We start from the raw sequence: 16,417 nt of genomic DNA, 5'->3' as shown, positions 1-16,417 counted from the left end.
TTGGTTTGTAGATTTTTGTATCCAGTATTTAATGCTGACTTTTCATAGACAATACAGAATGCTATAGTGCATCAGCAAACTAACACTGAACTACACTAATAACTAAATTTTGCACATAGTGAACAAACAAAAAATGCATCACAGGTAGTAGAGAAAGTACCTCACTACAGTGTATTAAAAATAATGGAGACCTCACAATACCAGTCTGTTTATTACTATCTTGCGCAAAGCGGAGACAGACATTATTTTAAATGAATTATAAAATGCATGGATTAGTAAAGCGCACTTATGACGTACTGTATTTCTTGCTTTTGGTGGGCTCTGATCAACCATGCTAAGTCATGGTTTTATATTCTCATTTCAATTTTGTATTTGGGGAAGTTCTTTATGGAATAGACTTTGATCTGAAATCTGTTACATAGTATTTATTTAACTAAAGACAATACAGCTAAGCTCTGCCAGAATTACTACATCAGTAAAATGCTGTTATTTAATGTTACTTTAAATCTAGAGATTGTGAGTTGTGGTTAAGGGTTTCAGAAGAACCTTCACCTTTTGTTGACACTTTCAATGCATATTTTTGATGTTAAAAATTTATATAAATAGAATTAATGTGCAAAGGTAGGGGTGCCTCTAAAAGCACTCCACTTCGTATTTTCTCTACTCAGTTTTGATGGTCAGTTGCCAGTAAATGTGGAAAAATGTTATCCATGGACAATGGATTACTAGTTCCTTCTTTACAAGTGTTAAAATGAACAGGGAAGTCAGAGTAGGGAAGGCTGCATGAAAAAATAATTTAAAAAATTCGTTAACTAGAATCCTTTGTGTAATGTTGATACACCATTTACATCCACATGCAAAATCTTTCTAGCCACACTGAGAACACATTTACTTTCCTCCATTATTTACTATTGTTTTTAAATTGCTGCAGTTTAGTAGTGAACAGGTTAAGAATTGGTTTGTTGAAGGACTGCTGTGACCCTTTTTCTCTTGACTTTCAGTGTATGTAGACTGTAAATGAAAAGATTTGGTTTTGAAGATTGAGGAGTCTGTTTTTGTTTTTTTTAAAGTAGTGTATATGTATCACTTGGATTCTTGCCAATTACTTCCTTTACTTTATACCCTTGCAGGAGGTGTAGAAATGTATAATTATTAAGTATATTAGATCTACAAGTCGATTGATTGACTTGTGTATAGTTCTAAAAGTTAGGTGCAGATGCCTAAATGCATAGAGCAGATGTGAAAATAAATCTTTCTCTTTGTGTAAAATAATTATTTAAATGGAAAATTTCAGTGTTCTTACATGTCTCTTTTTCACCAGCCCTGGATCAAGTAAGACTTGTGGCTATTTTAGCAACAAGAAGAAAGTCAAGGAAAGTGTGGGCCCCTTACTGAATGGGGGAGGCAACCTAGTGACAGAGTCTACAACATTGTTTTTCAAACTGGGGGTTGCGACCCAGTTATGTGGGGGGTTGCAAGCCTCAAGGCCAGCATGCGGCTGCAAGTTGCGAGCCCCAACCCTGCGCCAGGCTGTGAGCCCTGACTGCGACGCATGGCTGCGAACCCCGACCCCTGTGTGGAGCTGCGGGGCTACGAGCCCTGACCCCGGCGTGTAGCTGTGAGTCCCGACCCTGACCCTTGTGCCGGGCTGCAAGCCCTGACCCTGACAGGGACGTGCGGCTGCGAGCCCCGACCCCAGGCTTGATGTGAAGGATGACATCAGACGCGCCCTTTCTAAAACAAAACCAAGAATAAAACTTCTTGTGTGAAATACTGTATTAATAATGGAAATGGTCGAGGCCAAAGCAAGTTCGATATAACACGGTTTCACCTATAACACGGTAGGATTTTTTGGCTCCTGAGGACCACATTATATTGGGGTAGAGGTGTAGTTAATCCACCTCCACAAGAGGTGGTAGAAGCTCACCAGTTGACATAGCGCTGTCTACAGGGCGGGGATTAAGGTAAGTATAACTAGGTTGCTCGGGATGTGTGGATTTTTCACACCCATGAGCGAAGTAGTACTGACATAGGTGTCAGATTTCAGAGTAGCAGCTATGTTAGTCTGTATTCGCGAAGTATAAGCCAGACCTCAGGATGTCACAGCTAAATACAAGGTGGAACAGATTGTTTACCATAAATAGTTAACAAATATTTCAAGGGACCATTCAAGATGAAGTAGCCTGTTAATACCCCTCCAGTCATAGGGAAGAAAAGGAGGGGGGGCAAAGCTGCTGGGGTTATAGTTATATAGGTTATAGATGGTTGTAATAAGCCATAAATCCAGTGTCTCCATTCTGCCCATGATTTTTATTATCTAGCGAAATTATGAATTGAAGTTCCCAGGCTCGTCCTTTGAAAGTGTTGTGCAGGTTTCCTCTGAAGATGAGGACTGATAGGTCTGATATAGTGATTGCTTTGTGAAAAGTGTTCACCCACAGGTGATGTGGTGTTTTTCTCTCTCATCATTTTTATCGTCTGTCCAGAGGATGAAAATGTCATTGATGTATATCACATAAATCATTGGATTCATGGTGCATTTGTGGTGTACCTCATCCAGTGCACTAAATGCCCCAATAGCAGCTACATGGGTGAAACCAGACAATCACTACACTCTTGAATGTACTCACACTGGAAAATTCAGAATTTAACTTAAATTCTGTGTGGTGCTTGTAAAGAAGATCCACTTTCCATGCTGCATGTGTTCACGTAGTTGGCCTTGCTTTTTTTCAACAGAGGCTGCAAGTCGTGCCATAGTCCAGTTCCTGGAGATCAATCAAAGTGAAGAAGCCAGTAGAGGTTGGATGCTGCTCACTACAATAAATTTACTAGCTTCATCCGGTCAGGTTAGTTCTTCTTTATGATAATGAAAACCAAAGCAGGAAGAATGTTTTAACCAAAATAATGTTTTCAGGATTGCAGCATTTCTCATTAAATAGCACATGTGAAAAGGGGCCCCGGGAACATCGAACAGTGTGCTAATTCCAAAGCTTACAGGTCATAAAGTCCTTTACATCTCCTTCCTATATTGAGGTTTAATTTTATTATAGTGTCTCTGGAGTGATGCTGTAATGAATTGAAGTTGCCTAAAAAAAGTCCCCTGGCGCTGAAATTTATGTCTTTTCCTAGCTCACAGTAAAATAATTTTTAGGTAAAGAAGTAATAAATCAGAAGTGGCTTAAGAGAAATTTCACAGAGTCTAAAAAGTGCTTTTTGCACCTTAAAATCATTTTAAAACTGGAATAACTCAAAAATTCTTTACTTTAGAAGCAAAAACCAAACAAATTCTTGTGACCAGGTATTGATGATGATCTCTTTGGGGGTCTAGATTTGGTTAAAGATATAAATAACCGTGAATTTTTTTTTAAATTATTTTCTGTTAATGCATCATTTATTGAATTAATCTCATTTTCTGTGAAAGTTTTAAAATATTCACTGAATAGTTGGTGAACAAATTTCAACCTATAAGTTGTTCATGAAGTGTTTGTTTCCCTGCTAATTATTTGTGGTAGTGCATAACTAATCCTCTAAGGGCTTGTTTGGACAGAGTTAGTTTGCTGCAAGTGGGGATGTAAATCTGCAGCACACTAACTGTCCATGTGGACCCTGCTTCTGCACACTAAAAGTTCTTCCTTGCACTTTAACCTACTCTTGTTTCAAATGGAAGTAGGTCAAAGAGCACTAGGGAACTTCTAGTGCTTATGGACCCTGCTAGTGCAGGTAGTTGGTTCTTGGTCCACTAATATTTTGTGGATTTACACCCCAGCTTTCCATGCACTAACTCACCCTCTATGCAAGTTGTAAATCACGTGGTGGTGTTTATTCTCCATGACTGGATAAACTGAGGTAAGGTCTACACTACACACTTCGGTATACCAGTGTCACTCAGGGGTGTGGAAAAAACCACACTCTGGAGTGGAGTAGTTATACCAACCTTAACCTCCTGTGTAGACAGCTCTGTGTCAGCAGGAAAGCTTTTCCCACCAACCTAACTGCCACCTCGGAGTAAGCAAGCCGATGGGAGAGCTCTCTCCCGTTGGCTAAGAGCGTCTTCATCAAAGTGGTGCAGCTTTATAGTGTAGACCTATATAGAGACAATTAAAATAGAAGAAAATACATTTCTGGTAAGATTAGTTTGGAAAAAATCTTTTATATTTTGAAACCTTTGGAATTTGGGAATATTTTCACTGATAAATCAGCAGTCTGAACACTCAGAAACAATTAATAATTTGGTCCCATGAATAACAGTGGAGTGAACTCCTTGTGCTTACTAGGAAAAATATATGTAAATCTTTTTTGTTATCTAACCACCTATAATGGGGAATGTGTATTTTGAAAAACAATAGTTAGGAATATTTGAGAAGAATAGAATGATCTTTGCTACCAAACTAAGATCTCACTGTGAAGATGAAAGAAAAGTCTGTACGAACATGCAAGAACCTAAGATATCCGTAACAGATATTAGTCTTTGAGATGCTGATGGCACCTTGACCAACTGTTCTTGTCTCTTATCCTTATTCTATATCCTTCCATACTCTTGAATTGTGTATGATCATTAAATTTGTTAATTCTAAGTTGGGGTATTTAAGGGCTATCTGCATTCAGTATGCTGATTCCTGCAGAGCATGTGGAATTTGATTTTGTCCCAAATGGATATCTTTGCAGGCTACTTGGAGCATCTTAAAAGACAAAGAATTTGGGAATAAACAGTACTCCATTCATGGAGGCCACACTATATAAAGAGATAGTGAAGCCAAAGGCAACCATGAGCTGTATTACTGTGGCTCTGCTGGCTGGCCTTCTGACACACTGGACAATTGCATGCTGTCTTCTCTCTGCTCCCTGATTATCTGTTCATGTATCTTACCAAATCATCCTACCTACTTTACAAATAATACCAGACCCCACCTCCCAACTTTTCCATTCTCCTCCAGATGTTTTCACATTTTCTTCCACGCTGTTCTGTATGCATGAAACAACGTAAAGCCAATACCTTCTCCTTCCAATCCAATCACACTTCCATGATGACTGCAAGAAATATCCAACTGATGAGGTCTAGATTGAGGGCCTGAGGGGATTGCTGATCTTTACATTATTTTAAAAAGCTTTATAGTTTGTAATTGCTAAGATCTATCAAGCTGATGTAAATTATGCTTTTATCGTTGTTGTTTTTGTCCTCCATTCTCTCTTACTGTTTGTTACATTGTTGTCTTGTCTTGTGGTAGGAATTGTCTTCCTCTGTGTAAAGTAATGACTCTAATCCTAATTGAAGCATTTATGTGCTATTGTCATATGAATAATTAATGGTTATTTTATTACTGTTGATATATTTAGACCTTTCTCTGAGTGTTGTCTTGTTTTTCCTCTATTTTTTTTTTCCTGTTTTGAAAATGTTGAAGAATACATCATTCATCGGTACAGCAGTTTGGATGCTTGTTAAAACTTTGACTTTTCCTTCCTATAAATTTATGCAAGCTTCTATCTCTGTGACTTCCGTTAAAGGCAATAATTTGCATAATTAAATCATTCTTTCAAACAATACAGAATACCTTGAATTTAAAAGAAAATTATGTTGTATTTTAAAAAAATTCACTGTTACAATATGGGGAAATGTTACTGGCTTTTCTGTTTTTCAGAAAACAGTGGACTGCATGACGACGATGTCGGTGCCTTCCACGCTTGTTAAATGTCTATATCTGTTCTTTGACCTTCCACATGTGCCTGAGGTAGTTGGAGGAGCGCAGAATGAGCTACCTCTAGCAGAGCGCCGAACGTTACTACAGAAAGTCTTTGTACAGGTAAAAAGAAAATATAGGTGTTGAGTATGTAGACAGACGTTTTTCTCTTTTTTTTTTTTTTAAGAAGGGGCGGTATGAAAAATGGAAAGAGGTGGCTTTATCTGGTATCTCCAGAAATTGCTGTTGATCTGAGCCAGTGACTTCATACATGGAAGTTTTTTTGTCTCTGTTTCTTAACAGAGACAGCTGGCTGTTAGCAAAATGAATTTCCCTGCCAGCAGAGTTGAGATTGAGTACTTTTTTTCTCAGAAAATATTTTGTCTTCACAAATGAGTGTAGCACTTGTACTGGGCTGCTTAAGAAGGATGACATGCAGACCACTTCCTCCTCCTCCTCTCCCTACCTCCGCCCTCCCCCCCCCCCGTCGTGTCTTATGTCTTTAGCCATGACAGTCATTTGAGTAAGTACAGTAAAAATCAGCAGCACTGATATTAATTAGAAGATTATTTAAAAACATGCCACCTTTATTTCTAATAGGGAAATAAATCACCTTTGTGTGGCAGGAAAGGGAAGTCACTATTGTGGCTTTCCTGAATGACTTAATTTAAGTCCTTTTCAGCAGAACAGAACGAATCAGTCAACTTATTGCAGTTTAGTCTGTGTACTTGACTTGGAATTTAACTTCACCGCTTTAACTGAAACCCTCCCACAAAATAATAAGAATAAAGAAATAAAGATGGATTTTACCGCCGCATTTTATATAGCTCATACAATTATCTTCACTCTGTTTGTCAATGGAAGGAAGAGGGTAGACGGCATATTTTTTTAACCTTAGAAAGGGTTGTATTATGTTAGTTTATAATCAGATGCTGATAGACAATTATATGTCAGTTGATATATCTGTTCTAGCTCCAGTGTTCTTTTGTGCAAGGTGCTGTGCTCCCTCAACTCCTTTTGGCACACAGTACAATTTAGGTTTGGCATTATGGGTTTAAATATCTGACTAGATACACCCAGGGTGTTGATTATCCAAGTTAATTCTGCACTGAAGACATAGCCATATTAAGTAACCTTACTTGCCCCAATGATTTGCCTGCTCTTCGTTTGGCCAAGGAGGCATGGATGCCGCTCTTCCCATCCCATCCAATCAGTGCTCTTCATGCATTAGAAAGCATTAGGGTGGTTAGCTTGTTAACACCTCTATTCCTGTTGCAAGAGTTGAACATGCTATCTAGGGAACAATTCTGTCTCTGGCAGACAGTGCATTCATGGAGCATATTTAGGACTCAAACTCTGATCCCTACATGGCAGCATAAAACACTTAAAGTAGTCTGCTAGTTTAGCCCTATTCATTACGTTTTAATGGGCCTGAGGGGTGGAATAACCATGAACATTTGAAGACCAAATCTTAGTCTTATTTAACATGGATGAAGGTAATTAAGGCTATTCAGGAAGTAATATGCAAGGTAAAGAACTGCACATTACTTTGCTAATGAACATAACAGTTCTAATTGGATGATCTTTTTTTTTGATCAGTTTGTGTAAAAGTACCAATGAACAGAGTTCTGCTGTTAAATATTTTACTGTCCCTGTGCTGTTTTAATAATTTGAATGCCTTATTGTTTCAGATCCTAGTAAAATTGTGCAGTTTTGTGTCCCCGGCAGAAGAACTGGCTCAGAAGGATGATCTCCAGCTTTTATTTAGTGCAATAACCTCATGGTGCCCTCCCTGTAATCTGCCTTGGAGGAAGAGTGCAGGGGAAGTACTAATGACCATATCGCGTCATGGCCTTAGTGTCAATGTAGTGAAATACATTCATGGTGTGTATCTTAAAGAGATACTGTTTTTATTCTTTTGTTCCAGTTTATATATTACTTCCTTCATCCTGTAGTTTCTGTATGTAATATAGCAAAAACTAATGTACTTAGGAATATTTAAGAATATTTGTGTACATCTGTAGACTTAAGGTTAAAATAATGTCATCAGAATTGTTCTGTAATAAGATTAGAGAGGTTCTTGTACATAAACCAACTTCCCATGGTGTCATCTGAGGTTTTTTTCCACACCTCAGTTTAATGTTGCAGAGCACAGGTTCTCAAATGTTTTCACAGTGTGGAACATGTTAGTGAAGAGGGTGCTTACATGAAAAAGTAATATTAAGAAGCTATTTGTGATTATTGTAACTGGTGCTGGTGGCATCAGTTTCTGAGGGGTGGCTCCTATTTATCACCTGCTTTTTGATGTAGCAGTAGCCCCTTGTGGAGGCAGGCAGGCTAGGTGTCTCTCATTTCCAGCTGGTGTACAGCCACTCTACTTTTAAATAAAGTCCCTGGACATCTGTGAACTCAGCTGGACACAAGGAGTGGGAACCAGTGCCCTGTGTTCTGCAGGCTCTGTCTGAACATTCAGAGAGATCCATGAAAGCTGCTGCCGTAAGGTAAACAGTGCATTATTTAAAACAACCAGTGTAATCTCACCAACAAACAAATATGGAGAGAGTATTCAGATACATCCAGGTAATGAGGCAAAGTCATATCTTTTTTTGGCCTTGTCTGAGATAAGCAGCACAAATAATAGCTCTGTTGCCCATGGAAGTATAACTTCTCCAGGTGGTTCCATTGCGTAAGTCGTGATTTCCATGGTTTTGCACACCATCTTCACGTTATCCCTAATGGATCTTCAAATGGCAATGTTTGTGACCAGCAATGATTGCTATTAGCCCATCATATAACAGATATGGAATTTGTCAGACCAAGCCATAAAGATTCTCCACCCAGTAGATAGATTAACATGCATGGCAGCAGCTTTGAATGCAGATGAACTAGGCAGAAGGATGGACACATGTATTCCCAACATTGAGCTGGTGCATTTAAAAAAACAAACAAAAAAACACTAGTTAGTAGTATAAAAGTACATACTGGTTCTGCCAGGGTTCATCATTTAAATTATAGGGAGTAGCTCTCAAATGCGATAATCTTTTAAAATAAATTAAATTTTTAAATTGGGGTGGGAGAGGCAGGCACAGCATCTTTTAGCAATCTGTAACATTAAGTTGGTTGTGAATATTCCCTGGAGAACGTCTTCTTAAGACTCTCTGTGAAATTGTGCTGGCAGCTTTTCAAATATGTAACCCTGCTTCCATATATCCCATGCAACACTACAGGAAGTTTGGTCTTCAATGTTTCTCACGCTAGCCATTCACAAATTACAGAAGACTCCCAACTCAGCCTAAAAAGAAAACAAAAAACCAGAACCAAATGAGTTTCTGATTTTGCTTTCAAAGACAAAAAATAAGTAAGGAGCCTAATGGCAACAGTGGTAAGCGTTTTCAAATATGACTTCAAAGGGGGGACAATTGTTCCCAATTACATCCATAATGTATCTTTTTGGTGAATGTGGCAGGAAAAGAAGATGACGTCTAGTTTGTGATTGTACCAATGTCTGTTGTTTTACTGATAGCATGTTGCATGGTATAACCTGGTTGGCATATTAAGAGAGACATTAATAGTGCAACAAGGGGTCCGGTGGCACCTTAAAGATTAACAGATTTATTTGGGCATAAGCTTTCGTGGGTAAAAAAACACTTCTTCAGATGCATCTGTTATATATCAATCAGACCACAGATCTGAAGAAGTGGTTTTTTACCCACAAAAGCTTATGCCCAAATAAATGTTAGTCTTCAAGTGCCACCGGACTTCTGGTTGTTTTTGTGTATACAGACTAACATGGCTACCCCCGATACTTGACACCATTGATAGTGTAGTGTTCTTTATCATTTAAATAATTAATCATGTATCAGCCTTAAAAAAACCAAAAGTCTCTACTGTCTCTTTTTGGAACCGAACCTGTTCATGACCATAAACCTGATTAAAAGATGACAGTGTCTCGGAAGGGAATTACGTGATCTGTGGTCTGTCTGATATATAACATTTTGTGTAATGTCATCCAAGATAATGCTTTAAGGAACGTTCTTTCTGAATGCCTGTTTTGAAAATCCACACTGCAGCTAGGAGAGAGAGATGGATGTTGCAGCTTGACTGGCAGTTTGGGCTTTCAAGCCCTCCTGCCTCCTTGGGTCTGAGCTCTGATGGCTAGCCCAAGCATCCATCAGAGCCACAATGTTCACACTGCTATTTTTTGTGTGCTACCTGGTGGTCAGCTAGTGTGAGTCTGTCTACCCAAGTTGGGAGGCTCTTTCCCAGCTGCAGTGTAGATGTACCCACCTAGGAAGATATTCTGTATCTGCCAGGTGATGGTGAGCTAAGAATTGGCTAACTGAAGCAAGGCACGTGAAATAAAGAATGCACCCATAAATCTAGCCACAAATATGGGGCAGCTGTTGGTCAAGTTTTCTCCATGTGACAAGTGAATATGGATTAATAATACCCAGTTCTATGTCACTGCAGAATGGGAGCTGAAATAAGACTTATTGCCCTGTTTGTGTTCAAGGATCCTTAGCCATGCAGAAGGTCCAGCCACACTATTTCCCTGCCAGAATAGCAATATGAAAGAAGACATAGGATACCGTATCCAAGCATATCGCAAAAGACAACACTAAGGGTTTTCTCTAGAGTCAGTAAAATAGTAAAAAGTGTTTTTTAACAACCTAGAGAAAGGAAGATATTTTATAATTTATTGTAATTTGTCAGGGTTTTTTTCCTTTAACATTTTACTTCAGAATAGTAAATTCAATCTTTGTTTTATTTTCATTATATTAAAATTTAAAGTGCAAATAAATGAAATGTATGCTGGGCCCCTTCTGGATTTAGCTTCTGGGAATAAGTGTGTAATGGTTTTTATCAACATGCTTGGTATTTAACCTCTTGATTAATCGACTTTTACTTTCTAAAGAGAACTGCTTCCTTGGATAGTTCGACGGTTTTGATAAATGCTACATGGAGCTGTTAAACATTTTTAAAGGGGCTTCATTAAAAGTCATACTTCTCTTTTGAAATTTTCTATGTTGTAATATGTAAGATTATTATGACTAAAGGGGATTCAAGTGAAAAATAAATTGCTCTATTTTAATGCATATAGTCAATTTCACTTTATTCTCTGTAGTGTCTGTTAGTTAGGATTTCCATACAGCAATAGGAGGGAGAAAAATATTCACCTATTCTTTAAATATAAGAAAATGTGATTGTAAGACAAAAGTGAAGGGTGTGGGGAGAGAGATGGGGGAGAGTTAACAGGACTAGAGTTTAGACATATCCTGAAGCTGCTTCTGAAACTGGCTCAATTTCAAGCTCAGTGTCCCTTTAAATATTGTGTGATGATAAACTGTTACAGTAACTGTTACTTCATTTCTAAGCATATTTTAGAAATCAGAAATGATGCTTTTAAATATGTATAATGATGGGGGAAAACTGTTTCTTAATTGTGTCCTTACAGAAAAAGAATGTTTGTCCACCTGTGTTCAGAACATGCAGCAATCTGATGACCTTTCTCCCCTAGAAATAGTTGAGATGTTTGCTGGGCTTTCTTGCTTTCTCAAAGATTCCAGTGATGTATCACAAACACTGTTGGATGATTTTAGGATATGGCAAGGATATAACTTCCTGTGTGATCTCTTGCTCAGGTATGCAAATAATATTTTTTCTCAACAGATTCTCTAACGGATGGAGAGTATATTAATATACCTGAATCCATTTTTAGGATCTAACAAAATGCAATGAGGATATTGTAAATGATAAGTTTATTCAAAACGGGGATAATGATCCTGACACTGTTATGGGAGTATGTCAAAGTGCTGTAACAGTGTCCACACGGGATGTTACTGCATAGCAAGTTAGTGTGCTGTAGATTCACACTGTGGCTTGGTGCACACTAACATCCCAGCCCTTAATTATAAGATGTTGTTATGGCATCTGTTAAAATCTTTACTAAAAAGTTTGGACAAGCCAGCAAGTTTTGGGATACACATTATGGCTTGTGCAAATTAGCTAAGCAAATAAAAGGCAGTAAACAAAAAAGTAAACAAATAATACATAAAATAGTTTTCTATTTCCTTTTCTGTGTGTTGCATTCCAGTTAATCTGCAATGATAGTAGAACCTTGCAAGACAGAAAGCTTTAACAGCAGAGTGCTGCCATGAAGGGTCTTGTTACTAAAACTTCATTTTTTTTACAAAATAAACTATACTAATTTTATTAGTACATTAGAAAGTATTGTCATAAAACTAAAATTGTCTACATGAACAACATTTTATTAGGAAGCATTATATATGCTTTTATTTGTTTTCATATGCTCAGTTAGAAAATTCAGAAATCAGTAATGGCTCCTGCAGTTGCAAACCATCTCTATTTGTTTTGAAGGCAAGCTCCACCTATTGTGCCAATCTGTGTGGAAGTTCAGATTGTAAGAAGCATGTATTGCCATAAAAAAGCCAAATCTATTTGAAAATGAAAGCTACAATTTTCAAACTTGGTGCCTGAAGTTAGGCACTAAAATCCAGAATTGTGAACCTAAATAACTGTCCTAATGTTCAAAGGTGCTAAGCAGCCAAGCTCCAGTTGATTTCAGTAAAAGCTGTAGATCAGGGATCGACAACCTTTGGCATGCGGCCCATCAGGGTAATCCGCTGGCGGGCCGTGCGACATTTTGTTTCCATTGACTCTCCGCAGGCACGGCCCCTCGCAACTCCCAGCGGCAGCGGTTTGCCGTTCCTGGCCTGGGAAGCAGCGGCCAGCACGTCCCAAAAGTTGCCAGCCCCTGCTGTAGATGCTAGCACCTCACTAAATCAGGCCCGTTATTTTAGGTACTTACGTAGAGATATAGTTCTCAAGCTTTTGGCACCCAAAATGACAATTTTGACTGAAGTTTTCAGTTACATTGGCTGTTTCTGCTGCATGAACTTGGGCATCATGAAGAAGGTATAGCCTTGTTTGTGAAGTGTTTAGGCCCAATGAAAGAATCAAAAGCTGTCTACCCTGCACCAATGCTGCTAACTTTATGCCTTATGATTGTTCTTCTAGTGTAAATGTTTGTTTGATCTCTTCCTTTTAACCTCTCACATTAGCAGTATCACAAAATTAATCATTTTCAGTAGATTCAGTCATAAACAGAGTCTTAGAAAAGCCCATTGCAATTAAAAACTTTCTTCTAGAATATACTTAATTTTCAGTGAAACTGAAGTGCAGTTACATCAGGAAAAGATTACATAAAAATAGCAGCATCTTATTCAATAGATTTGTCTTTCTTCCTTGTGTATATTATCACATCTGCTTTCTTTTCCAATTAAAATAGCATTTTAAGTAATTTTTGCTTGTTAGCGCTGCAGAGCTAGTGAAGTTGTGACAAAGAGAGTTGGATATTTTCTGGCTGGCGCACCAGAAGTGTCTGCCCGTTTTTTATTATGAGTCTTTATTCATTGTGTTATGATACCTAGAAAAAAAACTCAGATTGACTGTTAGATTCCACAATGAATTTTCAGTACTGATAACTTATTTCTTTGCTTTCTAAACTGAGCTAACTTGATAAGGAAGTCACTGAAACAAAATACATGTTAACAACCCCAACCTCCTCTTGTGATGCTATTAAATATCATTTTTCAGTGTAAACCACACTTTTAGACTGATCATTTTCCTTTTGAAAAGGAACTTCAGTAACAGCAAGCCTCTTTCTGCTTGACCATACATTCTCTATCTGGTCCTGATTATGTGATAGGGTTCCACGGTCACTGATGCTTTTGATCTCTAGTCTTAACACAATGACGCTGCAGCTTGTTCCTGTATAAGAGGTATGGTTTGGAGATCTCTCTTGTGACTTTAGTCTACTCAGGTTCTGGAAATAGTGCCTTTGTTGGATCATAAGGCTTAGTTTCTGAAGAAGGCGAGCAACTAAGCCACATTTTCTTTTCAACTTTTTATAGTCATGAATCACGGAAAACTTTAGAATCACTGCTACCACCTGATCTATGGTGTCTTCCTGAAATTTTTGTTCGGTGGAGGAAAATAGTGTGAAAATATTTCACTTTAGAGAAATTTGATAGCTTGAATAAGAGCGGATTAATAAAACAGGTAAACTAGAATCCCAGAACAGTGAAGAATAAATGAAAAGCTTTGCTTTCTTCTGTAATACAGTTGGGGTGAGAGAGATGGTCTGTATTCTTTTTTATTTGTGTGTGGTCTAACAGGAGAATGAGTTATGTTTTTATTTTTAAATTGTTAGCATTAACCATTATTGAAATTAAACAATGTAACTTCTACCCTCTTACATCTTGCATTAAAAGAGAAAATACTATAATTAGGAACAAGTATCTGGGGGTCAAGTATCCGACGAAGTGGGTTCTAGCCCACGAAAGCTTATGCCCAAATAAATCTGTTAGTCTTTAAGGTGCCACCAAACTCCTTGTTTTTATAATTAGGAACAATGATCCTAAAATAATTATTAATTATTAACTTAAACTCAAGATACATTACTGTTGTTGAGGTGCAGTAGTGACTATTACTGAGGGCAGGTCTACACTACAGACCTATATCTGTATAACTACATCACACCCCAGAGCAACATAGTTATACTGACACAACCCCCTGCGTAGACAGTGGTGTATCAATGGGAGGGCTTCTCCCACAACACAGTTACTGCCTCTTGGGGAGGTGGATGAACTATATCGACGGGAGAATCTCTCCCATCAACATAGTCATGTCTACCCCTTTGAAAATTTAGTAAGAAAATTGCAAATTTCTTTAATGGCAACATATTTAGACATATGTCTGTTGTTTAGTTTCATGCTTCTAGAATTAATTTTTAAATGTCCTTATGAAATAAATGCTTTTGTTCTACAAGAGATGGAGCTCAATGCTAGAAGTATGGGCAAAATCCTGTGTTATGCAAGAGGACAGATAGTTTAATCATGATGTTTCCTCATAAGTTTAAAATTTCTGAATCTCTGAGAAAGCTTTAGATGTTTTCTGTGCTTGAGGTTGTTACAGTTTGCTCAGTAGTGCAGTTTTTTTCCTACTGGTAAATAATGAAGAGAGACTGCAACTTCTAAATATTTTCTATTTAGCCATTATATCTCAACTTTAGTAAGGCTTTTGATGTTGGCTCACATAATGACCTTCTCAGAAGCAAACTCAGGAAATATAGCCTAGAGAAACCTACTATAATGTGGGTGCACTGGTTGGAAAATAATACTCAGTGTTTATCAATGGTTCAAAGTGGAAGGGCATATTCAGTGGGGTCCCTCAGGGATGTGTCCTGGGTCCAGTTATATTCAGTATCTTCATAGGTGATTTGGATAATGGCATAGAGAGTGCACGTATCAAGTTTGTGGACAATACCAAACTGGGAAGAGTTGCAAGTGCTTTGGAAGACAGAATTAGAATTCAAAATGATCTTGAAAAGGTGGAGAAATAATCTGAAATAAATAGGATGAAATTCAATAACGACTGAGCTTAGGAAGGAATACTCAATTGCATGAATACAAAATGGGAAATAAGAAAAGGAGTACTTGTGGCACCTTAGAGACTAACCAATTTTTTTGAGCATAAGCTTTCGTGAGCTACAGCTCACTTCATCGGATGCATACTGTGGAAAGTGTAGAAGATCTTTTATACACACAAAGCATGAAAAAAATACCTTCCCCCACCCCACTCTCCTGCTGGCAATAGCTTATCTAAAGTGATCACTGTCCTTACAATGTGTATGATAATCAAGGTGGGCCATTTCCAGCACAAATCCAGGTTTTCTCACCCCCCCCCACCCCTCCACACAAACCCATTATCCTGCTAATAGTAGCTTATCTAAAGTGACCACTCTCCTTACAATGTGTATGATAATCAAGGTGGGCCATTTCCAGCACAAATCCAGGGTTTAACAAGAACATCTGGGGAATCATAGAATATCAGGGTTGGAAGGGACCTCAGGAGGTCATCTAGTCCAACCCCCTGCTCAAAGCAGGACCAATCCCCAATTAAATCATCCCAGCCAGGGCTTTGTCAAGCCTGACCTTAAAAACTTCTAAGGATGGAGATTCTACTACCTCCCTAGGTAACACATTCCAGTGTTTCACCACCCTCCTAGTGAAAAAGTTTTTCCTAATATCCAACCTAAACCTCCCCCACTGCAACTTGAGACCATTACTCCTTGTCCTGTCCTCTTCTACCACTGAGAATAGTCTAGAACCATCCTCCCTGGAACCACCTCTCAGGTAGTTGAAAGCAGCCATCAAATCCCCTCTCATTCTTCTCTTCTGCAGACTAAACAATCCCAGTTCCCTCAGCCTCTCCTCACAAGTCATGTGTTCCAGACCCCTAATCATTTTTGTTGCCCTTCGCTGGACTCTCTCCAATTTATCCACATCCTTCCTGTAGTGTGGGGCCCAAAACTGGACACAGTACTCCAGATGAGGCCTCACCAATGTCGAATAGAGGGGAACGATCACGTCCCTTGATCTGCTCGCTATGCCCCTACTTATACATCCCAAAATGCCATTGGCCTTCTTGGCAACAAGGGCACACTGCTGACTCATATCCAGCTTCTCATCCACTGTCACCCCTAGGTCCTTTTCCACAGAACTGCTGCCTAGCCATTCGGTCCCTAGTCTGTAGCTGTGCATTGGGGTTCTTCCGTCCTAAGTGCAGGACCCTGCACTTATCCTTATTGAACCTCATCAGATTTCTTTTGGCCCAATCCTCCAATTTGTCTAGGTCCCTCTGTATCCTATCCCTGCCCT

General features: G+C 38.6%; 1 protein-coding gene across 6 annotated transcripts in view; it reads left to right on the top strand.

Annotated features, from left to right (window-relative positions):
* WDFY3 (WD repeat and FYVE domain containing 3) overlaps window positions 1–16,417 on the top strand; it is a 306,761-nt gene that overhangs the window by 108,063 nt on the left and 182,281 nt on the right. For all 6 annotated transcript variants that reach the window (XM_075127477.1, XM_048848044.2, XM_048848041.2 and 3 more), the window contains exons 5-8: window positions 2,737–2,846; window positions 5,637–5,798; window positions 7,367–7,559; window positions 11,131–11,317. In XM_075127477.1, the coding sequence (XP_074983578.1) occupies window positions 2,737–2,846; window positions 5,637–5,798; window positions 7,367–7,559; window positions 11,131–11,317 (652 nt within the window). The remainder of the gene's footprint in view (window positions 1–2,736; window positions 2,847–5,636; window positions 5,799–7,366; window positions 7,560–11,130; window positions 11,318–16,417) is intronic.

Source organism: Caretta caretta, chromosome 4 (genome assembly GCF_965140235.1).
Source record: "Caretta caretta isolate rCarCar2 chromosome 4, rCarCar1.hap1, whole genome shotgun sequence".
Classification (NCBI taxonomy): domain Eukaryota; kingdom Metazoa; phylum Chordata; order Testudines; family Cheloniidae; genus Caretta; species Caretta caretta.
Note: the sequence above shows the minus strand (reverse complement) of the source record. Positions and strands in the feature narration are given on the sequence as shown.